Source organism: Centrocercus urophasianus, unplaced genomic scaffold (genome assembly GCF_019232065.1).
Source record: "Centrocercus urophasianus isolate 14NV4802_14NV808 unplaced genomic scaffold, USGS_Curo_1.0 seq_30, whole genome shotgun sequence".
Lineage (NCBI taxonomy): Eukaryota > Metazoa > Chordata > Aves > Galliformes > Phasianidae > Centrocercus > Centrocercus urophasianus.
In genome coordinates this window covers 1,124,430-1,151,500 of record NW_024884867.1, presented here as the reverse complement: position 1 = coordinate 1,151,500, position 27,071 = coordinate 1,124,430, and the positions used below count along the sequence as shown (strand labels likewise).

Genomic DNA, 27,071 nt, shown 5'->3' with positions numbered 1-27,071 from the left:
GTTAGCACCTGACATTCAAACCAAACCTGACTTTACTCTCTCTTTGCCCCCCACGGCTCTCCCCGTCTGCCAGGAAATCAGAAAGCTCCTCATGAAAACTAAAGAGGAAAAGCATTCCCAAGGAAAGAAAGCATCAGCTTCAGCTCGGCCAGCACGGAGCTCCTGGAAGCGTCAGGAAGATGGCAACACAGCACCACAGTTTGTGAATCAGTCACAGAAACAGCCGCTGGGACGTGACACGACTCCAAGCCCCAAAAGAGTCTTTGGGAACGTGGTTCTAAAGAGTGGTTTGGAATTGTTCTCAAAGGTAACAGCAACTGTGAAATGCTATGAGGTCACAAACTCAAGGACATTACAGCCAGAGAAGGACAGCTTTTTTCCAGTGTACCAGGTCACACACGTGCAGTGGGGAGTGGAGTACAGCCTCCTACTACGTGCAGTGTTTACCCCTACTAGAAGGGCAGGAAAAAGGAAACACACCAATCAGTTTCTAACCACGTATGTTCAAGGAAAATTCTTGGCTGTAGCTCAGCCATGGAGGTCACCACAACAGAAGCACATCTCCCGTGCCTTGGAGGATGACTTTTTTGCCACCAACAATTGCTGCTCTACCGCTTGTTGGAGAGAGAGTGCTGGGAGAAGAAGCAGGTGATTACATAGCGACATGGGGTCAGCAGATGTCCTGGTCTTCCTTCTCTCCATGCAGGTCATTCTGTTGGGTGATATGCGTTGGCTTTAATACACCTGGAAGTGAGCAGAGGTGGTGCCATCCTTCCAGCAGCGCAGGGTTTCCACTGTGACAGAACGGCAAAGGGGACAGGTCTTCTCCCTGTCAAACCAGAGGCAGAGGCATTCTTCACAAAACACGTGCTGCAGAGACAAAAGGGCGCTGTCACAACACGGGCAGCAGGTCTGTGCTCATCCCTACGTGTGCATGCCCCACAGTATGGCTGTGCAGCAACAACCATTTAGGTTCACGGGGAAAGAGAACCCAACTAGCAGTCCTTGGGTGACAGGAAAAACAAATCCCAGTGTCGTTAGTACACCAGTTTGCCCAGAGGTAAGGATATTTGTTGTGGTTGGACTTGATCTTTAAGGTCTTTTCCAACCTGAGCAATTCTGTGATTATATGATTCTATGTTATTCTATCTCTTGTATCCCTAGAAAGGATTAAAAAAGCCCAAGAAATTTGCTCTAATGAAATAACTGAGAATAGAAGCACGCTTTCACCCTAACTCTCCTTTACCCTGTTTCCACCCCCAATGCACTGGGTTAGTTTACAACCCTTTGCATAGCTCAGACAACCTCCTTTCTTCCTCCTGCCCCTTACACTGTTTGTTTCTGCTCACAGCTCCCAGTAGCTTCCACAGTCCCAATTTCCTGCTAACTTGTCAGCAGTTCAGTAGGCTTATTGGCTTGCCACCTCTCCAAGGGTCAGATAGAAACATGCTGCATTCCAGATCCAAGGTCTGGACTGCCAGCAGGGAGTCCTGGGACTGCAGGGCTGATCTTTTCCATCTCAAGAGCTGTAATCAGACCCTACAGAGTGGAGTTCGTATGGCTCAGCTGTCATGAATCACTGGCTATCAGAAGGGGATATATATAATAGGACATCCTATACCCAGCACATACCCAATATATACATACTCAATGGATATCCTATACCCAGTAGTGCCCAGCAAGAGCTGCCAGAATTGTCTAGGCTGGCTATGCCTCTCCCTAGCTGCAGAAATGCCAGCAGGGGAAGGCGATGTGTGAAGCTGGGGTCTTACCTGGCACATAAGGATCAAAGGTTCCCTGAACTCTGCTTGGCAGATGGCACAGATGTCCCCTGCCTCACTGCACTGCTGGCTGGTGGCACGGGTCCCGTAGGTCTGTTAGGAACCATGGGGGGGGAAAAATAACACTGTCAAAAGGTTTGAGGATGATCTGGTTTGTGCTGAGAACGCACGCAGTGCTTTTCACACTCACATTTCCTGCAAGACACGGGAAGGAAAGTGGTGCTGCTCCACTGTGTGTGGGGAGGAGAGGTTTGGGAACCAGCATGCAGAACCTGGGCAGCCTGGCATCCCGTGTTCTGCCTTGTCTCCCACTCGAGCCGACTCCATCTTTTAGCATTTCCACTTGTGGAGTAATGATAATGAAATTTAATGAGCTCAACAGGGAGCTGAATGGATTAATTCAGCACCATTTGCAGAGGTGTTTAGATGGTGGGAGGCGTTACTATTAGCAGGTCAGACAACAGAAGGGGAACAGCAGCACCTGGGGTGTCCCACTTCTTTTTGGGGTCTGGAAGGTAAATGTTGCTTCTCCCACTGTAACACTATCATAAGGGGAATGGAAACATGCTGAGGATAAAAACCCAGGACAAACCCACAGGACAAGCAAGGTGAACTCCAACAAACTTCCACTATGTTACATTCCTTTCCTCTACATCTCTGGTTTTAACACTTTAAAATACAAATCACAGCAGATCTGAACATCAGTACTGTACAGCACTACATGGGGGGGGCAATTTCCGTGTGCTGCAGCATCCCTTTGAATGGCAACACACATCAGGCACTGCATCCACTGCTTTAACATCTTCCTCACGCCCTGCAGCTCAAAGCACTGCCAGCTTTGTGAAGCTCTGTGTTGGTGGGTTCACCCACACAGGGCTCCCACTCAGACTGGGCAGTCCAGGCTTCCAGCAGCCTCTCTATCACAAACAGGACAGGGCAGATGTCAGAACGGGTTCCCAGTCTCCCCACTGAGGGACGCTGCCTTACCCAGCCATGGACAACGTGCTGTTTTGATCCTGTAATTCTGATTTGGTTCTGTAACACTGAGCTATCTTCAACTCTGTCACTCGTTAGTGAGAAAGCTCCACTTATGAAACCGATGACCACTTACCTGGGGGGTGCAAAGGACCTTCAGTGCTTTCCGAACACTTCCCACGCGGCCACAGATGTCAAAAGACTGCAACAAAGACATTTGGTAGCAGATATTTTTCAGGACATGTGCATGTACACAACTCAGAGACTCAGGAACTGTGTGGCAGGGTTTCTGCAAACGAATCCTTGGAGGGAGGAAAGATCCCAAGCAAGAACAGTGCTGAAAACGTTCCATGGAAATTATGGAATGCAGTAAAAGTGAACCAGCAGCGCAGCAATGGAATACAGCTCAAAGACCTCACAGGGCAGAAAGAGGAGCAGAGATCAGAGCATTGCTGTAGGGTAATGCGCCCACCCTAATGCAGACCCTTTCCCATCTGAAGCCCAGAAATAAGGCCAGAAAATGCCCAGTCAGCTGTGAGAGAGAGGGAGGGCAATGTGCAAGGGTTGGAAATGGCCTGTGGGGAAAAGAGGATTTCCAGGGCTGCAAGGCTCTGCCACACAGCTTGGGACTGCAGGGCCCAGCAGGTGCTAGGAGGGAAGGAGTGGGAATTGCCTGTCCAGCTGGAGAGGAGTGCAGTGATTAAATATCATCAACAGAAAGAACGAGGAATGAGAAGCAGGATCGATGCTGGCTTGCTCCCATTTGCCTCAAGAAACCTTAAAAGCCAGGAAGGGAATGAGTTCCCAGCACCCACAGATCAGAAAAGGGCAGGAAGTAATGCTGCAGAAAATGACTTCTGAACAGAGACTGAAAGATGTAGATATTATCAGCTTGGCAAAGAAGTACAGGAGTGGGGGAAAGGATGCGTGATAAGCTCTCTACACACATAGGGCTCAGCAAGAGAGGAGACACTGGCAAGTGAAGAAGACACAGCACTACTACTAAAAGGGAAAACAGCTGAAAACCTAATCTGATTTGCCATCTTCCCTACCTGCTGGCAGGGCTCTATGAACTAGATAAGGAGAAATAATTGGGCAGAGAACCGTTCTGCATTAGCCAGGAGAAAGGCCAGATGTCACAACAGGCCCCCTGCATTTGTAACCTGGGCGAGGAGCTCGGAGGGCAGGGATGCAGAAGGTGTGGAGTGGCAGCAGAGTAGCAGCACGGAGGCACCAAAATGCCTGGGCTTGGCTTTCTTCTGAGCATGATTAAGTGGGCTCACTGCAGGGAATGCCAATGAGATCATCGAGCAATAGATGTGGAATCAAATGAAAGCACCAATAATGCTTCCAGTCAGCATGTAAAGAGCTCCCAGGGTCCTTCCAGTAATGCTTCCAGTCAGCAACTAGCACTTGAGGCTGCCGACTACTACAGATTTTTTCTCCTCTAACAAGGATGGGGATCCGCTCCCTCCCACAGCACAGCCCACAGCCTTCTCTGCCTGCTTTGCTTGTAATGTGAATGGCTTTGCTCTGGCTCCGATGTCTCCTGTTCTTCCAAACTGTTTCCACTCCTTTATTTTTCCACCAGTTTCCTGTACCCCCAAAAGATGCGTGTCCTACAAGTCCCTTTCACATCCCATGCACTGAAGCCTATGTTGCACCATCATCCTTCTAGCAGGTGGATTGCAAATCGGGTTCACAGCCAACAAGTGCTCACTTCTGTCAACAGAAGAGCAGCTATAGTATTGCTAGTTTGAAGAGTTCATGCCTGAGACAGAACTCAAAGCACTGTCACACCACATGGTATCTGTTCCCTCTAGCATCGCTCCTACCCTCAGTTGGTGCTTCTGTTCAGGACAGAGAACTGTAAGAGCTCAATGCCTTTATTTACAAACAAAAATCAGAGGTTTCCATTGACACGGTCTGCTCAGAGCACCCAAACAGTTCCCACTTGCTCTGTGTGGGCAGAGGGGATGCAGCCCCAGCCGAGCCCTGGCCTTTTGCCAGACGTACAGAAGGTCTGAGTGCCAAATTGGCTTCTGTGGTTTTTCTAATGTGGTTTGTGGCTTTGCTAATGTGAACTCCTTTGGGTATATTTTCAGCGTCTCTGGCAAGGAAGGAGACCTGCAACTCTTGTGATGGTAAATGGGATGCACGTACCTACTATTACATGACCTGCATTGGGACCATGCTCCCTGCTCTCCTCTCTCATTTCCAAACAGAGTCTCCAATAGGCACAGGTCTACTCCTGTCCTGGCCACACGTGCTGTGCTGAGCTGCTGCCACACGCTGACATGGGACACGCAGGCCCCTGTCCCTCCACCTGTGCTCTGCAGGAGCAGGAGGGCCCCAACGCTCTTGGACAATGACTTGTCCAGATGAGAGAAATAGCATGTAGAAGTGCAGGACAGCTGCCCTTCTGCAGTCGTCCCTTCTCTTGTACAAGCAGGGATGCCAGACAGATCACTTGAAGCCTGTCCCTGTTGTGATCTGTCTTCCTGACCCCCACAAGGCCACAAAGCCTTGCAAGGGGTTCCCCAGGGGAGATTCACACAGTGAATCCCCGTCCATCACGTGGACATCGTGTGTCCCTTATTCTGGCAGCATGCTGCTTTGTCTTGGACACAACAGATTCCCACGACCTCCTCTGCCTGCCCTGGCAGCAGGGGCTGCATGGCCCACTCCTGTAGCTGCAGCTGCAGGTTCATCTCGGGTTACGAGCCATCGTTGGATAGTTACGTGGTTCAGCAACCCACCAGCTCTCAGCTCTGCAGGTTCAGACTTTTCTCTCAGTTCTTCAGTCCCGCAGGCCCTTTTTCCCATGCTGAAAAGAACATGCAGCAAGCCAGACTTACTTGCACCTTCTCAGGGGAATGGATAACAGTGCATCCGTTGTTTGCTTCAGCTGCTGCCCTGCCCCGACATAACGAGACTTACAGCTACTTCTAGACCTCAGGTTTGTGACATGCCTTCCTAAAGTCACACCTATTCGCCTGCAATTGTACAGGCAGACTCTATGCCTCGTTATTTTTGAGAAAACATCAGTTGCATTTGTCTGTCACTGAGACCCTCGACTTGTCTCAGAGATGCCAGCCCCTAGAATGGGGCGAGTACTGCCTGCTTATCCAGGCAGGACCTGGAAGTCCTTCCATTTGCCTGCTGCACTCAGTGCTATGCGTAACAGAATAGCTGCTCTCTCTCACAAGACAGAGAGAAAAGCTTAACTGCAGCAATCCCTCGTGGTGCTGAATCTACAAGCCTGGAGACAACAAAGCTCTCTTCCAATAGTGGCCCCCCACAGCTCTGCTGTCATTCTCTGCTAGCCTTCACAGAATAAAGACTATTAGAGAGCAGCAATGACTTCATCAGCCTGATGCAACATTGCCGAGCAGTCACACATCTCCCTCCAGCTCACCGATGCCCATACAGAGCTGAAGCAGAATGTTTTGGCAGTGAAGCACAGGGCTGCCAAGCTGCAGCTTCCCCTCCTGCCCAGCGATGGCAACATCTAGAGGTGCATTTCTCCCCCCAGCTGTGCTTCTGGCTCTGTTCTTGCCTGTTAACGAGGCGCTGCTCACCTTGCAGAGGCTGTACAGGATGATCAGGATCCCTCCTAGGAAATAACTGCTGGATGGGTCATCTCCCATGATGTATTTGTACCATAGCTGGATGGGGACGAGGGATCGGAACAACTGGCTCAGCTCTTCAATAACCAGATAAAACTTCCCCTGTAAAAAAAAAGGTGATCAGTATCAAGAAATCCAAAGAAGAACATTTAAGAGGTGCAAAGCTTGAAGCTTATAGGACTTGTGTTCACCTATGCAGTTTGCTACCCCACACAAGGACTCATGAGATGCAGTTATCTTTGTGGCCACCTGACCTGGTGCCTACAAAGGATAACTGCAGTGTTTCTCTGTGTTCCTCTCGCTCTTTCACTTATCCAGCTGTTATTTTACATTTGTGAATCTGAAGCTTTTAGAGCAGGTTATGGGTGTAGATCTTCTTGCATACCTGTATGGCATGTTAGCAGGAGGGGTTAAGGCTTACAGGTTTACATATATAAAATGTAGACACTATCAGTAATGAGAAAAGGAAAACAAGACAGATCTTTTTCAAGTTACATATCTTCTGAAGGTGCAGAGATTTAAATGCAAGGTGACACCATCTTCATGATGGCTTTGCAGATCATCCCTAAGAATCTAATTGTGTAAATATCCTTCCCTTACCACTCAGGTGTTGGGATGTTTACACTGGCTCTGAAGAACCATCAAGGCACGTTACACTCATTTTTCATGCCCATTTTTCCTCTCCTCCTTCCCCTTTCCCATGCCTTTGTTTCTCCGATTCAGAACCAGAAATCAGAGAAGTCTCCACGCAACACTATGGGATTCCCATGGATGTTGTCTGCTAAAAGCAAAATAACTGCAACAAATTCCTAGGCACTCCTGCGTGACCTGATCTGTGTGTTGCTGCTCTGGATGGGGGATCGGATGAGATGATATTTCGGGGTCCCTTCCAACCCCTGACATTCTGTGATTCTGCGAAGCAATCCTATCTCCATAAGGGAAAGGCTGAGTTGTGCCTGCAGGTGCAGACAAAGAGTTGCTGAAGCAAACTTCATCCCAATATCGGATTGAATGCCACAAATGCAGCAAGGCAAACTCTCCTGAGGACCTTAAGGTAGACAAAGGGGTGGGGGTCTCCCAGCCTCAATAAGGAGCAATCTCTCTTCTGTCCCACAGGGTCTAAGAGGGAGAAGTGGCAACAGCACAGCAAGTCACTTCAAGCTGTGGGCCCAGAACTACGCTTAAAGCGTAACATTATCCAGACCACAGAAATGTTTTAATGCCAGCTTCTATTCAATCCTAACAGGGAGAAGGGGGAAATTCCCCTGGAATTTTGCTGTGCTGTCCCTGTTAGCTTTGTCATCACTGGTGTCAGCTCGGGTCAGCAGCCGTTTGCTGAGATGTGGGGTGGGATGAACCCCCACCGCCCAGCAGGACAGCAGCAGCCAGCGCCCTTCCCTGGGGCTGGGATGAGATCACTCGGCGGCCATACCAGCAAATCGAATCCTTCGGAGAGCTCTGGCATTCTCATGATCTCATATCCCCCCCGGGACAGGGAGTGAGGTCACACCAGCAGTTGCTAACAGACCTGGGCTGTTTTCTTCTTCTCCCCCACCCCCCCGTTAATCCCAGGTGGCATCACGGAGCAAAAATGTAACGGCGACAATCCGTGGGCCTGAACGCAAGCAATTTATTAAATGAGCACTGAGGGCCTCGTGCCTCCATACCATCATCGGTTATTTCTGGAGCCTTTGTGACAGAGGGTCGCAGCCTGCTCATGACTGCACTGCCGCTTCCTCCCCTTCACGCAGGCGTTTCCCCACCTCCCCCTGCTCAGCCAGCGCTGATGAAAGCTACCAGCAAGCTGCAGGCTGCCAGCTGCTCGGCTCCTCCGTCCTCCTGCTGGGCTCAGCATCCTTCATTCGGCCTCGTTTCCCTGGCAGGACAGGCCGGTCCTGGTCACTGCTTGCTTTCCCATTGCATCAGACGGATTTTGGGGCATCTGTCCTCTGAAGGCTGAAATCAGGACGAAGCTGGAACTCTTCTCCCTCAAAGCTTTTTGAGACACTGAAGTGGCTGAGCCCGCAGCACCACATGAAGGTGGGTCAACGGCTGCAGGCCTCCGAAACAAATGTGCCACGAGTGACAAAACTCCACGTTTTCCAGCCACAAAACTTGTACCCTTGACAAAGCTTCACTAATTCCTCCCTGCTGTGATGTGAACCTGCAGCTTGCAATGTACCAGGACTGCTCAGCACCCTCACAAGAGCACAGGGAGGTTTCCAATCGAGGCTCTGTGCCTCTTCCCATCACCTCTCGGCCCTTAGGAGAGGCCCTGTGCAGCTCAGTGATCACAGGAGGGGCAAGCAGCACAAGGGCAGCAGAGCAGCACTGAGAAGAGAATCAGTGCTACAGTAAACGTTTACAGATAGAGCCCGTCAGGCATCCCAGTGCAACACCAGCCCTTCTCTAAGCTAGGGAAAGTGCCAAGGAAATGGAAGTGGTTCTGCAGAGGGCCATGCTGAGGATAATTGTGATCTTCTGAGCCAGAAGCTTACAAAACAAGGTTGTTAGCCACAACTTCAGCAGCAAAACAGTCTTCTGATAGCTGGAAGCCGCTGCAGGCAGCGCCCATCATCTGTAAGTGCACTCAGTGCTCCGTTCTGCCTTCTGCTCTTCAGCTCTGTTATTTCTTGGCTATCCAGGCTGAAGTTTTCTGAGCTGAATTGTGTGAAATCTTGAACTTCTGCTATTTTTCATCCATATTAAGAATTGTATGTTCTCTTAAGTGTGAGTACAATTACTGCTCCTATACGGATCTGCTTTGAAATGATGACTGCAGGTAAGGCAAGCACTGCTCTCCTTCAGGTGACTTCTCTTATTTCATGGAAACCCATAGAATCACAGAATGGCCTGGGTTGCAAAGGAGCACAATGCTCATCCAGTTCCAACCCCCTGCTGTGTGCAGGTCGCCAACCAGCAGCCCAGGCTGCCCAGAGCCACATCCAGCCTGGCCTTGAATGCCTGCAGGGATGGGGCATCACAGCCTCCTTGGGCGACCTGTTCCAGTGCCTCACCACCCTCTGATGAAAAACTTCCTCCTCATATCCAGCCCAAACCTCCCCTGTCTCAGTTTAAAACCATTCCCCCTTGACCTGTCACTATAAATCTAAGCACCATGGCGTACAGCATCCCACACTGCTGATGGATGAATGTCTTACAGAAAAATAACATGAAATCATGCAATTAAAAAACTAATTGTAATATACACATAGCAAAGGGGGGCAGTTACAGCTGCAGAAGCAACGCTAATTCCTACACACGCTAACCAAGAACTGATTTTGGGCTCTCATTTGACATCAGGCTTTGCACAAGTGTGCATGTGCTTCCACAGAAGGAAACGGAGAGAGGCTTTACACCACGGAATTAAAATGGGATGTAAAAGAAGTGAGAGAAGTTGCAATGAGGCAACTGTAAGTTGTGATTAGCACTCAAGGGAAGTTCCAAGTCTCACTTGTTCCGCTGCCAGCAGCATTAGGACATATACTGAGGTGGGAAGATGCTAGAAACACTTCGAGACCTGCTGGCAATTTGGATCAAAGGAGAGCAGACTCTGCTGAGATCTCAAATCACACTTTAAGGAAGGAGCAGTAAACAGCACTGTGACATGGAGGATGCTGGGGAAAATCCAGGCAAGGCTGATGAGAATCAATTCCAAAGTGGGTCTAGAAGGACCAGGAGATTTTCATGGTTAGTGTACAGCACCTCTGACAGCCACACCTCAGACAGCTTAAACTGGGAACTTAAACTTGGAAGGTGCTTGAGAGCACTGCTTTCTTTAAAGTTTAGCAGCAGTGACTTTCAGAGCCTGTTAGGGAGAAGAAAGAGTCCCAGTTTCTCAGCACTTAGGCTTATGCTTCAGTTTCTTTCTTCAACAAATCTCTTAAAGCAGCTGCACAGGGAGGTCTTTACGGAACCATCAGACCTCCCGTGGCTCTAAAGGAGCAACGCAGTGTCCTCTGAGCAGAGTGAATCTATTTCTGAGTGAGCTTCCCCACAGAGCATCCAAGATCCTCAAGCAGAGGATAACAGGAGGACAGGCCATTGCCTGTCTAGCCACAATTTAGACGCACTGCTGGAGGAGACTGAGATTAACTCTGGCACCAACCAGACAAGGGACAGGAAGACCATATTTGGGGATTTTCTGTACCGTACTGCTTCTGTTCCTACTCCCAGTGCTTGTGCAACTTGTTTTAATGCCTCCATGCTTTTGATGAACAGCATCCAAACATTCCAAGCAACAATTCTTTTCCACGAGTATGAAGAAAGGAATGATACCAGCTCCTTAATTAGTTGTTTCATTGTACTCTGCCCTAGGATGAAAGAGGGGCTTCTTTCCTCTTAACATAAGCCTCTGGAAGAGCTGCAGCCTAGAGGAATTGCTGTGGCAGCAGCAAGCTGCTCCTCCTCCCCCGTGATCCAGTGGGACCTGTTCTGTGTGATGGGTTGTTCTAGAGGAATGCAGTCTGCAAGGTGAGCTAGGTGCTCAAGGAACTTAACAATTCTGCACACAAGTCCTCTGTGTGACTGAGGACAGGTCAGTCTGACCAGTGAGAGGCTGGGTCCCAAAATTCTGAGCCATGGTATCTCATGGTGCTGAGCTATGATGGAAAATGGAAGCAGATTGCTGGAAACCTGACCATTGTGCTTATTTGCCTTACAACAATTGTTTAATTATACAGGGCTGTTCACAGAGACAGGAACAGGTGGTGACATGATAACTACACACATCTGCATGCTCCATTCTTACACAGAACAGCACTGGGGCTACCCTAAATTAAATCAGCTTCCACAACAGAGCTGTAACCACCCTACACCAGAGAACTTGGGCTGCACTCGAAAAAAGGCATTTGGTCCAAAGTCAGAGCGCAAAGTTATGCAAAGAATGGCTGTCACACAGACTGAGGTTTTTTCCAACCAAATTTGCTGAGATGGCACGTAAAGAAAAAACAAACAAACAAACAGAACTAAAGACACAAAACTAAGCAACCAAAAATGTCCAAGCAGCCATTCCCAGAGATGCAGTGAGGTTCACTCAGTGCTGGTTCATACATTTGCCACTGATGCAACTTGAACAGTCTATAGAACAAACCTCACATGAGTAATGCTAGTATGACCCCGGCCTTAAACTCATTTGCGAAGTCTAGATTCATCTTTCAAGCAGAACAGACAAGTATTTACTCAAACAGTAATTTCATGTTATGCTTTCAACAAATGTTACTGTTTTCCTCATGAATTTCCAGCCTTCTAGACGTGCTCTGGGCTTCCCTATCTTCCTGTAACTGGGCTGTGCACCTGTACAGAGCATGCAGTGAAAATTCTGACTTATTTATTCACTGCTGGATAACAGTGCCCCTGGTATGTGCCTTTCTCCCCTGCATATCCCAGGTTCTTACACAGCTCTTTTGTCCTGCTATTCCTTCTCTACCCCACCCCCACGCTGCTCTTCGCTCCCCAGGATATCAGCTTAGATTGCTGACAGCACCATGAGGAGGGGATGGGAGACTTGCAGGCACCTGGGATTTCCTAAACAGAAATCTTTGGCAAATGTCCTTTTATTATTTATTTCCTTGTTTTTAATTCCACCCCCCTCAAGCTGTCATTCCTTAGCAGTGAAAATGAAAAGCTGCCATTTACGTGCACACAACAATGCAGGCTGCTGCAGGCCACATGGCTCCTGCAGTTTAATTTACTTTAATTCATTTTACATTGAACCAAATGATCTTATTTGCTTATTTTAATGGACAGCCTTCAACATACAGGGTGGGAGCCAAGCTTCAAAGAAATTGCCAGCCCAGCTGCCATTAGAAGTTGCACTGAGCTTTGAAGGGTACAACACAGCTCTTGGGGTGAAGGGACATCTTTAACCAGGTTCACCACCTTCTCTCCCAACCCCCAGTGCAGAGGTACAAGATCTGACTCTGATTTGGGTTACTTTCCTTTCTTTGCTGCTTTTTTCTGTTATGCACACACTATTCTTTCTCCATGACTTTCTTGGCATCTCTGTTTTTCCAGGCTAGTTTGGAACCTGGGAAACTCTGTGATGTTTTTACATTTCCATTCTTCCTTTGGTGGGGATACCTGCAAAGATATCCTGTGTCTAACATACTCAAGCTTGGAAAACCCTGGGTAGATACAGCAACCTTCATGCTTTGCATTCAAGCAGTGAGTATTGTTTTGGTTCCCATTAACCTTTTCTGGGCCCAAAATGTTCATTGCTGTCTGTATTCACACTGAAAAGACAAACCTCTTTTTCTGCATCTTAACGCTAACTTGTTTTTTCTCAGTTATGAGTTCACGCTTTAGTAAATCTCATTCTGAATACGGTGAAAATTCAGGTTGTCCTTCAGCTGTTGCAGCAGGTCCAGAATTGGGCCACAAAGATGAGCAAAGGGCTGGAGCTCCTATAAGAAAGGTCGAGGGAGCTGGGCTTGTTCAGCTTGGAGAAGAGAAGGTTGCGGAGAGACCTCACTGAGGTGCTGCAGTACTTGAAGGGAGCTTACAGGCAGGAGGGAGACTGACTTTCTGCATGGTCTGATAGTGCTAGAACAAGGGGGAATGGCTTTAAATTGAAAGAGGGGAGATTGAGGTTGATGCTGGAAAGAAATATTTTACTCAGAGGGTGGTGAGGCACTGGCACAGGTCGCCCAAGGAGGCTGTGGATGCCCCATCCCTGCAGGCATTCAAGGCCAGGCTGGATGTGGCTCTGGGCAGCCTGGGCTGCTGGTTGGTGACCTGCACACAGCAGGGGGTTGGAACTGGATGAGCTTTAAGGCCCCTTTCAACTTAACTCATTCCATGGCTCATTTCCATTGCCAATGAGAAGCCCTTTTACTTTTTCCTTCTAAATCTGTACTGGATCCAAGATTATCGATGTCACCTTAACCAAATGCTGCCCTTCCTGTGATGGGCCATACTCACAATGCATGACCATGTACTTGAGACTGGGAGAACTGCTCCAGCCAAAGTTTTTTATGTTCACTGTCCAAATGAAAAGCTGCAATCTGAGCTAAGTGGAATTTGATACTACTCACTGCTTTCATTAATGACTTTAATGATAGAACCAAGTAGGCTTTTGTCAAACGTGCAGTTGAGGCTAAACTGAGAAGTACATTGGAAGAAAGATTCAGAAGCTATTGGGAATAGGTGAACGGTTGGACTGGGTGATCTTTTAGGTCTTTTCCAACCTTGGTGATTCTATGATTCTATGATTCTATAATCCAAAGTCATTTGACAGAATAGAGAAATGGTCTGTAAAACATGGGGTGCAATTCAGTAAAGAAACAAAGAGAGTCCAGCAGAGAGCAATAAGAAAAACAAAGATCTGGAATGAATGAGTCTGAGGAAAGACTCAAATAATTGTTTCTTCTACAGAGAAGACTGAGAGGACATACAAAGGTTTCAGAGTGTAAGAGGAAGAACAATCTGATCTTGCTTCAGTCACAACGGATGTGGAGAAGTAAGAGATTCAAGAGAAGGACATTGAGAGGCAATGTATCATAAGAAAAAACAATGCAAGCATCAGTGAAAACAATATAACAGAGGAGACTAGAATCTCAAGGAGCAGTACGAAAAGCCAACTGGCTTTCGAAGTGCCTTTGAACTTCCCAGACGAGGAACATCTGAAGAGCTTGCTCAGAAGCTGACCATGGAATGATCAAAGCCCCTGATATTCCACCCATTGGCAAGCTTTATCATCTACTACCACCAGCAAGAAGATAATGCAAGGAAATTCAAGATTAAATACCTCTATCCCAAATGCTGCTGCACTGAACTCTGTCCCTGACAGTGTAGTAATCCCCACTTCAGGACTTGCATAATAAGGAGCTAGAAGCTGCCAGCTTTACCCATGGAGAGGCCCTTGGTGAATATTTCCTGGGGAAAAAAAAAGAGCCCACGACCTTACAGCTCTACCCTACAAAGTTATTTCCCCAACAGCTTGCTATCTGTGGTGATTAAGGAACAGCCATCCAGTTCACAAACGGCAGGCTAGGCTTCCAGCACAAACACTGACACAAGCATTTGGGGAGGAAGACAGTAACTCTATATCTGATAAATATTATGACAGGAGGTGGCAAGTACCTTGGTAAAGTTTGGTTAAGGTAATGTCCAGAGTGCAGTAGAACTGCTTTAACTCACAACAAGCTTATTTGGGAATAAAAAGGTCACTTAACAAATACGATGAGTAGAATTGTGCTGGCTTGTGGAGGTAAGCTGGGGGAGGGCTCAGGGAAAGAGCTTGGCTCTGTGGTTACCAGGGATGGTTTCTGTGGCACCCTGTGGTTCTCTTGGAGCTCTCCCATCCCAGTTTGATCTTTGTTAATTTGTTACACCAGCTCTCATCCCTGCTTGGCCTAATGGATGCAGTGTATGGAGCAGGATAAAAAGCAAATGCAGATCCATAGCAGTAGGTAACAACAGTCTCAGATGTCAAGGGACAGTGAGACCATCAGCAACATCCTAAGACAAAAAGGGACTTTAAAAAAAAGTGAGAAGTACTGCCATCCAGAAAAAGGTATTAAAAAATGAAGCATCTGTGCTCTGAATCATTACAGGCCCTTGACAGATGTGATCTTACCAGCCTCCCACTGTAGCTGCAAATAAAGCCCCCTTCTCTTTCTTCTCTCCCGACAAGGATTAATGAGTACTTGGGATAGCTCTCAGACAAGCAAGCAAAGGCTGTGAACCTTTTCCAATGCTCCCATTTATCTTGGGAAGACTATTCACATCATTTTTTTTCCTCCCCTCCCCAAGCTGGATTATGCTCTGACCCAGCACATTAATCTCCCCAAATAAAGTAATAATAATAGGAGAAGAAGGGGGAAAAAAAAAAAAACCAAAACAACAAAAAAACCAACACAGAGGACTTGGACAATTGCCAGAAATAAATTAATAACCACCTCAAACAGCCCTGCTGTGCAGGAACAAACTGCTCAACTCCCCTGCCACCCATGTCATTTGTAAGCAAAACTATTCCCGGCTTAGATATCCCCTAAGTGCCCTGCCTGGGACTTTCATCCATTAATGACGGTATCTGCATCCACCTCCCATACCAGCAGCTGCCACAAAGTTACTTCACCAAATGCCCACAGTGTGCATTGCCACCTTTGGCCACTGAAACATAGACACTGCACGTGGAAGGATGCAGTGAGAGGTCTGTGAAGAGTAAAATCTGCAAACGCGAATGTATGAAAGGATACCTTCAGAAAAGATTTGGTGAGGAGGTTTAAAATGTTAGGCCCGGTTTGTGTGGTTTATTGAAGTATTTTAACTGTTTACTTAAAATATTTCTTCAACTATGACAGGAACAGGCGTTATCTTGCGTGGCATCAGTAGCTTCAATTTCAAAGTTATTTTTTTGACCCAAAGTGGAAAGAAGAGGAGTGTTTGCAATTTCTTCCTGTTAATAAGAAATTTGTGCCTCAGAATTAACCTACTGACAAAGCCAGCTCAGAAAACAGAGCAGCAGCCATCAGAAAAGCAGTTATCTCACTGCTAGCATTTACTCCTCAAGCAATGCTTACCTCTCTCTCTAGCCTTCAATCACTTGCTGGCATTACCAAAGCCTTGCTCAGGTCCGTGATTTTTCAAAACCCAAAACCTACTGCCCAGGTGACTGCTAAAATTTCATCAGAGGTTTCCTGATTCCTGCCCTTCCACCCGTGTTTCTGGCCATATGTTGTAAATACCTCATGTTATCAAAGATACACATCCGTGGATCCGGAAGGGAAGGGGCTCTTACCTTCGACTTGACAGCTAAGATGATCTTAGGCAGGGCAACAATCAGGCATTTCAGTGCAATGGTGAGATACTTCAGCACAAAGTCTGTGATCCCCACGATCCACATCAGGTCAAAAAAGTCCAATCTCTCAATGTTGGGCTTCAAAAATATAAGGCTGAAAGGCATGACAACAAAGTTCAAATAGCAACGAGGAGAACCTCGTTTAGGCTTCTTGGTTCCAGCTCTACGCATCATCAGCCAAAGGCAGAGAAACTCCCATGAACCGCAGTGAAGTTCTCAAGGGCAACAGCAATAAGACATGCAGATTAGTCCCACGGTTCCTCTGGGCCTCTTGCCCGTTTCTACCAAGGCCAGCAGGTTTGCCTGCTATCAGAACACAGGACCCAAACAAGTACAGAATCCATTTCTGAGATTTCAAGCACTAAAACCTGCAATCGACCACTAAAAAAGAGCCTTTGGTGTAACAACAGAGCCTTCAGTCCTCCTTCAGTCCTGACTGTGAAAGCTTTTCGCTTGAGGCCTCGCTCTTTAGTACGGTTCCTTGGACAGGAAAGTCACAGCCAAACTTAAGATCACCGTGTCTTCCTTCATGGAAGCAGCCTCGCCACAGGCAGAGCTATTTTGGGGCAGCAGTCTGTACAGCTGTGCTTGTCACGAGCGGGTGACAAGGGAACACAGCACAACTGTGGCAGAAAGGTTAGGGCTCCAGCAGGGCCGTGCTCTGTCACAGGCTCACAGGCTGCCAGTTAGCAGCTCTCACCCGAACCAAAGCTCCATAAGGCAGTGGTCTTTGCTTAGTGCTACTGACTGGGCTGAACGTCTGGTCTTTAAAGAAGGGGAGTCCAGGACAGCACAGCTTCACGCAGCCATGAGCAGCAATGAGGTCTGGACTCTACTCACACTGAAAAAATAGGATTCCTCTCCACGGTATTTCCCTACCAAAGCCTCGTGGTAGAAAGCAAAAATTTTTAAAAATAATAAAATAAAAAGAAAGGAAAGGTAAAATAAACAACCCAGAAAGAAAAGCCTGAGCATGAATTTAAAATACTCACAACACTGGCACAGCACAACAGGTAAAATTAAACCCTAAAACAAAAACAGAATCAGAGACTTTACTACTGTTTATGCACTAGAAACGAGTAAAGAGTAAGTAAATCAGGAATTGAAAAATAAATGAGGAAGAAGGAAAAAACAAAACAGTTATTTCTAACGTCACAGGCCTGCCTTGTGAATGGGCACAGGTCCCCCCGTGCACCAACACATCACTTGCAAGAAGGGGTTTTCCAATAAGCATTGCCCAGACTGTTTACTCTTAATAAACTATGCCCTAAACAGTGTGCAGGATGGTCTCAGATTGCTGAAACCCTTGTATTTCAGGAGACTTGTCTCATATTTTAAACTATTTCTATTCGTGAGCTTAACCTTAACCTGCTTCCTAAAGCCACGTTGCTTCCCTAAGGTGCAATCAGATTCTTCTGAGCACCTTCACACCTTTCTGCCATACCTCTTTCGTGTCCCCCATAAACTGCATGGAGATTATCCCTCAGCTCACCACCTCTCATTCTTACCTACATATGCATAACTTCCCAGCTCCCTCTCTTCTTTACAAACACAACTTTCCAATAATGAAACCCTAATTCATTAGGAGCAACTCCAAAAGCAATCAGGGGGGTGGGCAGACTGCAGACCTGGACTCCTCCACTGCACAGACAGTATTTGTGGGAAGAATCTGATAAGCCATGAACTAAGTGAGAGAAAGAACACACCTGAGAGATGTCCAGCCATAGCCCAACTGACGCATGCTATGGGCATTGTATACTCCAGAAAATATTTTAATTCTGAAATTTAAGTTTCTTCCAGTGGGACAAGTAATATTCTAATTGGGAAGATAATTCATGCGGTGTTAACTAAGAGCCAAAACTACTTTCTCAAGTGACTGGGTTTGATAATTGCTTCATTTCTTCCTACTTATTCCACTAATCTCTCTTTGCTTAAGTATCTTTGCAGCGATAGTACTGAACCAAATCCATGGATACTAACTCCTCTGTATTTGAGAAGTGCTTCAGTCAGAATTTGAAAGTTGAGCCCATCTTAATCACACCAGACCCAGATGCCTCCAAGTGCTGAGCACAGTGAGGTAACACACAGCTGCTTCACGACCAGCTTATCTCCAGTAACAGACTAAAAGTTGGACAGACCAAAAAGAAAATATGACAGGACCAGTCAAACCAGTTGGTCCATTCTTATCTGCTTCCAACAGCTGCTCCCTACATTCAGTCACAGCGTTCAAAATGGAAAAGTTCTGCTATGAAAAACTATCCAACCTGCTTTGATGCTTAAGAAGTGTATGTATTTCAGTGGCAAGTGTATGTATTTCAAGCAGAAACTGTAGCATATCATCACAGCTGGCTCATTCAGACCTGGTTATGTCACTTACTGATAGGGGCACAGTCCTCTGATAAAAGTGATAGGCATATTCTTTTCCTGTGTTGGAAGGTACCACAAAGGTGTAACAACGACAGCAAACACAGTGAGCATCCACACTTCCTGAAGAGTGAGTAGAAGTGGGCGTCCTCCTTTCCAGCCTGGCAATTATCACCCGCCTCCATCAGATGCAATGTAAATTCTGCCTACCTGTTGTACAGCTGCTGGGAGCTGAATGTGTAGAGCAAGTACAGGGTGTTCCCAGTGAGAAAAGCCAAGATCCAGAAGACAACCAATACTGATCTCTTCTCCTGAGCAACAAAAAGCAGAGAACATAAATTCCAAGCCTTGAGGGCTGCACTGAGCTCCTGGCTGCTGAAAAATGCAGGACCAACCCAGGGGATCCAGGCATACAATTGAGAATTCAGGAATTAGTTATTTACACAGGACTAAGACTCACAAACAGGCTGCTGAGTAAAGACACTCAGAACACAAGCAGAAACGGCTCTCATCACCCAACCTCTGCAAACAGAGCAACTTCAGAGAAATTAATGCAAACACACTGGTGGAAATGACAGCCTGGTTTGCAGAACGTGGTGTTCAAAGTTGGGATCTCTCTGGGGACGTCTAAATTCTCCTGATATTTAAAATGCAGTTTGAGACACAGTTTAAAGGAAGTCACTTTCATGCATTATACTGCAGTTCTGAGCCTAAACCTGTGTGGAATGGCACTTTGTGAAAGGAGTGTTTTACAGATCTACCCAAAGTCACTTAGAAGGCTCAGCTAAACCAAAGGTAGCACAGCCCACTGCTTCATGCAGCACATGAATGTTGTCTGAATACATGAAGGCTCTGGAACACATATTTTTGACTGAAGAAATAATTAAAGGTCAGAAGAAGTACAAATTTTACATTTCAAAGCATGAGGAACATTACGGATGGAAGCTGGAAGGCAGAAGATCTTGTCCTGGGTCTTGGCCCAGTGTTATTTTGGAGAGCAAAAAAACTCTTGGGAAGGGGAAAAAAAGCAGCTTTATTAAGATGCATTAAGAATAGAGCTATTTGTAGCTATTCAACAGCCAGGGATGTTAGGCTGAGATTTAAAGCAGGCGGATTAATGGGCACAGTGCTAGAAAGACAGAGGTGCAAAGTGCAAGGCTACAGCAATCTATTACACAACGGTGCAATTTATCTGTTCCCTGGGCACTCTATCACCTTTATTTCACTGCTACTGGTACATATAAGTGTATGCTTGTGCATACAAAAAAGCAATTCTTGTTTTGTGCTTTTGGTGCTGTTGAACTATTTTGCTGACACTGAAGATTGTAAAAACTGAGAAAATCCCCCAGTTTCTTTATATTCTAAGTTTAACATCAGGACAGCATTATAGAGACATTAACAAGTACCACGCCTGCAAATCCTTAATCTGAACAATTAAACACTAGAGAATTACATCTCATTACTATTTAATGACACTGATTTCCACTAGGAAACTGAGGCACAGAGAAGTGCTTGAGGAAGCACTGCCCGCCAGTGGCAGAACCAGAAGCAGGTTTGCACCTCCCTGACTTTCCCTCTCTTGCTTTTCTATGACTTCCTTTCCCAAAAGCATCAGTGGGGAGAAGTAGGCAGAAGTGAGAATTGTGGCACAGGACACATACTCTGACAGACCTGTATCTATACAACAGCATTCAACCCTATGTTGCAAAAGAATTTTCAGCATAGACATTTTGTGTGCTAAGAGAAACGTTGCCTGGGAGCAAAAGAAAGCAAGATGCTGTGCTTACCTTTAGAGCAACCTGCTCTCGGAGTGTGGAGTTGGCATAGGCAAATGTGCTGGCCATGCCAATGCACACAGCAATCCCTGCAGGGAAAGGCACTGTGAGTATATATGGCTATGCAGGAGGAACTTCAGCCCTAAGCGATCTGACACAAGCACCTTGAGCTCTGAAGAACAGTTACTGAGTAATATTCTGGATGCACCAGGAATTAAAATAAATAAGCAACTGAAAAACGTCAGTCTGGCCTCACAAAATTCAAATACAAGCTGAACTGAAATAAAGACACCACAATGAGTGCTTGCCAGCCAGCCAAGTACAGTCTCTGCTAACAACTGGACAACAGAAGTGCTGCAAGTTGTGGCTGCACTGGGCATGCAGAAATCAGCTAGAAGACAATATCACAGCAGCTGTTTGGCAGCTCCTAGAGCACAGGGCTCACTATCAAAAGGATACAGAATACCAAGTTTAAAGAACAAGACTTTGCAGACATAAATCAGTGGTGGTTTTGAGTTATAAGCAGAGCAAACTCAAGCATTATTGGCTTCTCTATGATGATAATCTCAGCACATTACACCCAGTAAGGACCTTCAGACATGCCACACAAACCATGTCACAGAAGAGAAGGATTCAGTGAGTGCATTTTACATGACCACTGAAGGGCCGAAATGCTCAAGCTCCAATGTAGAAACTAGGGCACATTCTTTAGGGAACTCTGAAGATGTCGACTGCAAGTTCTAACTGCTGATGCTGCTGGGCTTGATCCTCAGCCCCTGTAGGAGCGATTGGGAACAGGAACGGGAAGGATCTCCCACTTATCAGGATAGGAGCAGATAGAACTGACACAGATGAAAACAGCTTGCATTGGAAGTCAGGTGAAAAAGTAGAGCTTGCTATTCCGTGCATTTTAATGTGTCCCCTTTGTGCTGTAGACGCTGCCATGGGGATAAATGCATCAGACATCCCAGCAAGGCAGAACTTCCTAACCACCCTCTAGTCCCCTTACAGTCCCAAAAGGACAGCCACTTACCAAGCTTGTGCTGGAAACAGACTTTAGCCAAGAGGATGAGGATGAAGGGAAGGCCCTTCTGCAGCCAACCGATCACCGCTTTCAGCTCCGAAAGCGCCGGTGCCGGAGTCCCAGCCTGCTCCTCACTGCCCTCCTCAGCGTGCCCGTGTCGGTCCCCTCCCGCCATGTGCAGCAGGGACGCACCGCGGTGATGGCTGTGGTGGAAATGATGGGGCTGCTGGCGGTGGTGAAACGGGGCGCCTTCCGTGCGGCCTGCTCCCTCCTCCCTTGGGGCCGGCATCTGAATGAACACCTCCCCACCTCCTGCTGAAGAGCCCAGGACCAAACCCGACTGGAACGGCGTGGCTGCGATGGATCCCGAGGGGATTCCTGCCAGGCCGGAGAACAGCTGCTGTGGTGAAGAAGTCTCAGCCTTCAGGCTTTCAAACACTCCGCTTTCATCCACGCTGGTTTCAGAACTGACCGTTTGGCTCCGGTTTCTGTAAAGGGAGGAGATGAGAGAAAAGTGATGGAATACAAATGTGTGCCGCAGAACTCGCAGCGCCATCCTAACAGCATCCTGACATCGCCTTCGTGCACTGCCAGGACATGCAGTTCTGCAGGTAACAGATGTGATTTGCTCCTGGAAAGTCACAGCTGCAGATCCAGGGGCTGGCATTGCTCACAGTGCACCAGTTCCTTCCTCTGAGGGCCAGAGCCCCCAGACCATCCCTTTCCCTTTGGAGGAACCAGACAAATAAGGCATCTAGTATCTAATTCAGCATCTATAGTAATTTTAGATTTAAAGAAAATTATAGAAAATATAGAAAAAAAAAAACCAACAAAAACAGACCTTCCCACAGCTCAACCAAGACAGGACTCATTACATAGAAACAAATCAATCATGCTAATTCAAAGAAATGATCTGCCCCCAAGGTATTCCTTCTTTATTTAGGGGTGGTCACTGCTTGTCCCTGACAGCAGTGTAAAGGAGAGAGGCAGCTGGAAAAGACAAGTGTTGAGAGCTGCCTGTGTGCCCCTAATCCAACAAATACAAAAATATATTCCTGAATTGCGGAAAAAAAAAGTTTTATTTTTGTGTTCTTAGCAAAACAGACACGGATGTGCTCATGGATGGACCAGGCAGTGGGCAGAATTGGTCCTGGCACTGATTTGTTACTAAGTTTGTTGCATAGATTATAGCCAGATTCCAAAAGAAAGTTCTAGATGTCTTCACCCTGACACCAAAAGAAAATATGCTTTCTTCACCTGAGCCCAATGCTGCAGTACTGAACATGTGGTAAGTTTGGATGCAAGGGGACAATAGAAGCAACAGAAAGAGTCCTCAGGCAGTAAACTCCCTGCAGACAGCAGAGAGCTCTCTAACTTGCAAAAGGAGACTAAAGAATAAATAAAGCACAGCAAGAGACAAAGCCCACAAGTAAGGCATGTTGCACATCTCTCTTGGTGTGAAGCCTTGGAGATTTCCAGCTTCAGAAACAGTGGTCACAAGCTGAGCCAGCACACACAGGGCCTTCACTCTCTCCCCCATGGGCTCAGAAACCTCCCCAGGTTCCCGACAGGGCACAGAGCACTGCCTTCATCTGACTCCAGAGACAGCTCCAAACCTCTCTGGGCACACCTTCCCACTAAGTAAACTCCTCATAAGGCTTCTTATAGCTACACCCCATTCCCAGTGTCTCTCCGCAGCAAGGAGTCAAGTCAACAAGACAAGGCACACTTCTCTTTGGTTCAAATTAACCAGATGTTGGATCTCACACCTAGGTTACAACACAGGGATGCAGACACAAGACAGGGACAGAACACGACAGATCTGGGCCTACCTCTGGAACATAAACACATTGGGTGGGACAGATAGACACAGAAGTATTGTTTGCAACAACACTACCAGGGCACACAACTTTTCAGTAGGAAGGAACTAACTAGGCATACATTCAAAAACAGACATGGATGAAATGCTGAGCCCGATGGAGTCAACCAAGTGACAGTGTCAGTGGCAACAGCATTTCATTGTGGTTAGAAAGCCTTCAGCCTATGTCACTGACATGTATTTACCTCCACCTGCAAAAGCAGCAGAAAATACTCAGCGACTGTTTGTGATCCAGATCTTTCATTTGCAATCTCAGCTGAGCCAAAGCAATACAATTTGTTAGTTCTATCTTAGTCTCATTAATTAGATTAGTTTCTTCTTCAGAGAAAAAAAAAGTCAACACTAGCTCTGGGAAAACACAAGGGGACATTTAACACCAGAACAAGAAGAGTGGCAAACCCTCCCTTGTTGATGTGATAATTACAGAAATGAATTAGGAGTACTGTGCATCTAAATCTTCACGTACGTGAAGCTAGATGCAGATTCTGGGATGACACGAAGAATCACCCCAACTCTTAATGAAGGCTCTGCTCATACAGATTGACCCTTCTGGATTGGTAGTGCTCAGTACCCCTGCAGCACTGTGCTGTGGGTTGCCCTTCCAGAGCCTCAAACATCCTGCTGCCTGAGCCAGCTGTCTGCATGCGTACCACAGTGCATCACCAAACGTGAAACATTGCAGTTGGCAGCAGTTGAAAGAGAAAAGTAAATCTGTCTCTAAACCCAAGCAGAAAACCTGGCTGTATCCCACACACAGGAAGTATTTGTCTGTCTCACTTCTGAGCTTTTGTCTTCCAAAACCAAGAGATGCACCACACATTTAAATCAGAACACTGCCACCTGCAGAGGAAAAGGTAGGAAAAACTGAAGAGGAAGCATTCAAGGCCAGGCTGGATGTGGCTCTGGGCAGTTTGGTCTGATGGTTAGCGACTCTGCACATAGAAGGGGGCTGAAATTAGATGAGCACAGTGCTCCTTTTCAGCCCAGGCCATTGGGTGATGCTACGTACCTTTCAGGAGGAGCACTGTCAGTGTTGCTGCTGTGCCGTCTCTGCATTTTCCTCAACACCTTGAAACACAGCACACTCAACATCAACGCTGCCAGTCAGCGATTCCAGCGTGACTAACAGAGATCCACTGAGCCAGAGAGCTGGGAAACCTCTTCAGCTGGTGACATGGCTGGTGTAAACCACCTGCTTCTCCGCAAGAGAGGCCCGCAGTTGTTTCTCAGTACACTTGTGAAGAAACAGCTTTCAGATGGCAAATGAGAGCACATGCAAACAGGTCTCCATGTTGGGCAGGAATGAGGCAGACCCCCTTCTGCAGCACAGTGCAGCTCCCCAGGGTGTGCAGCTGTACGGTGACATGGCCCTACATCCCGCAGGGCAGCTCCAGCTGTGAGGTGGAGCAGTGTGTGCTCTCTGCAGCCTTCCTCCTCTTCTGAAGAAACTTGCAGAGCAATAAAGAGCAAAACTGAGGGGGAATAAAGAAGATGTATAAGCATTTTAAATGACAAAGTACAATCAAGGCTTGACGACGTTCTTTTAAATAGGCAGCCCATCCCTTTTAGGCCACAGATTGCCATCAGCAAACCCTGTGCAATGGTCAGAAATAATATCCATGAGTGCAACAGGAAACTGAGATACATGCAGCCCCGTATCTGTAGATCAACACAGGTACACTGTGTTGAATTTGTGAAAGGATGAGAAGGAAAGTAACACACAGTCTTCCCACCAAGCAGGCTGAGCTGGGACAATATGGGATTTGAGTCACAAAGGACAGAAAACATCAGGGTTTTAACATGGGATGCCAACTTTTGGACACTGCTTTTAGTGCTTGTGGTGGCAATGGTGATGAGGAGACGGTTGGACCAGATGATATTACAGGTCGTTTCCAACCTTGTGATTCTATGATTTCTGGAAGTAAAAGAGTGAGCCAGTCCACATATCCCATTTTATAATCTTCAATACATATGCTATTGTTCACTTCTAGGTATTCATAGAAATACACACACATACATAAAATACACACAAGAAAACAATCAGCTATAGCAGGAAGAATGTAACTTGCAACAAATGCTATGGAAAAGACACAGGCAGCCGTCAGGAGCACCAGAAATGTAACTCTAATCAAAGCCTTCTGATAACCTAAATTACCAACACTCCCTTAAGTTCCCTTTTAACCTGAACAACAATTGACATGTGATGAAACGGCCAAGGTCCCAGGCCAACCACGCATACAGTGCTCTCCCACCACTGAGCAACTCTAGGTTCACTGCTTGTAATGAAACCTGGAGAATCCCCAGTTCCTTCCCAAACCATGACAAGTCTCCCGGATTGCAATAGCAGGGTGAGAACAGCATTTTAAACGACATGCAGCTTTATGGGGAAATAACTTTCTTTTAGCATCAGCTATAAAGGGGACGGTGGCACAAATGTTAGGTATTGAAGACATGAGGCTCCAAGAGATATAACCTATTCTATGGATAAGGTCAGGTACCATGTAGTTGGATGTTATCCTGGGCAGTGTGGTTGACATGCCTGAGGGATGGGATGCCAAACAGAGAGACCTGGGCAGGCTGAGCAGCAGGCCCAGGAGAACCTCATGAAGTTCAGCAAAGCCAAGTGTGACTTGTGCATCTGGAATGTGGCAACCCCTGCTGTCAGGACAAGCTGAGGGATGTTAAGGATGGAGCACAGTCCTGCTAGAAATGACCTGGGGGTACTGGTGGACGGCAGCTGGGCTTGAGCCAGCACTGTGCTCTCACAGCTCAGAAAGCCAACTGTATCCTGGGCTGCATACAGAGCAGCATGATCAGCAGGGCGAGGGAGGGGATCTGCCCCTCTGCTGTGTGCTGTGAGACCTCAGCTGCAGTGCTGCAGCCAGATGGGGAGTGATCAGTGCAGGAGAGACACAGAGCTGTTGGAGCACGGCCAGAGGAGGGCCCAGGGATGGAACACTGAGCTATGAGGACAGGCTGAGAGCTGGGGCTGTGAGCCTGGGAGGGCTGAGAGCTGGGGCTGAGCAGGGAGAGCTGCGAGAGGCCTTCAGTACTGAAAGGGGAGCTATGAGAAAGTAGGGACAGACTCTTTAGGGTCTGCTGTGACAGGACAAGGGGAAACAGTGTCAAACAAAAAGAGGAAGACTTAAGCAGGATACAAGGAAAAAGTTTTTTATGCTATGGGCCTGTGCTATGCCATGGGTCTGGTATTAAACGGAAAGACTGGCGGCCCTGCATGTGGCAGAGGGTTGGAGATTCATCATTCTTGAGGTCCCTTCCAACCCCGGCCATTCTGTGATTGTGTGATGGGCGGTGAGGCACTGCACAGGGTGCCTGGAGCGGCGGTGCTGCCCCAACCCTGCAGACACCCGAGGTCAGGGGACGGGGCTGCGAGCACTGAGGAGCTGCGGGCGTCCACGAGCACCGCAGGGGGGAGGACGAGATGGCCTTGAAGGGTCCCTTCCCATTCAAACGACGCTATGATTCCATTCTTCCATCCCAAAAGACGCTCAGCTCTGACACCCGCTCTTTCCGGGTTACTTTTCACCTTCCAGCAGCAGCCGGAGGTCTCACGGAGGTTCCCGCATCCTACGCCACGGAACAGCGGCACACAACGAGCAGCTCCTGGGCCGCGCCGGGAGCACAAAGCCGCACCAATCGCCCAGCTAAGGACGCATCCACACGGACGCTCCGGCTCGCAGACACCCACCAACGCACCAACTCCCCCCCCGCACCGTGGAACCCTTCCTTTCTCTTCCTCCCCCCCCGGCCGGACGCCCCGTACTCACCGTGCCGCCCCGCACCGCCCCCAGCCCGGCCGCTCCCCCTCCTTGCACGCACAT

At 47.5% G+C, this 27,071-nt stretch overlaps 1 protein-coding gene across 2 annotated transcripts; it reads right to left on the bottom strand.

The window, feature by feature from the left end:
- Positions 1-483: 483 nt before the first annotated feature.
- Positions 484-27,053, bottom strand: RNFT2 (ring finger protein, transmembrane 2). 2 transcript variants are annotated; one of them, XM_042828725.1, is made up of 10 exons: positions 27,018-27,053; positions 24,239-24,701; positions 21,360-21,838; positions 20,339-20,415; positions 18,762-18,862; positions 16,128-16,281; positions 6,338-6,487; positions 2,893-2,958; positions 1,773-1,874; positions 484-829 (listed from the first exon to the last, which is right to left on the bottom strand). In XM_042828725.1, the coding sequence occupies exons 2-10, from the start codon at positions 24,319-24,321 to the stop codon at positions 671-673; spliced, it is 1,371 nt and encodes a 456-aa protein (XP_042684659.1). In that variant the 5' UTR covers positions 24,322-24,701; positions 27,018-27,053; the 3' UTR covers positions 484-670. The 2 variants fall into 2 exon arrangements, with proteins under 2 accessions (XP_042684659.1, XP_042684660.1); XM_042828726.1 differs by having other exon boundaries at positions 655-870.
- Positions 27,054-27,071: the final 18 nt, after the last annotated feature.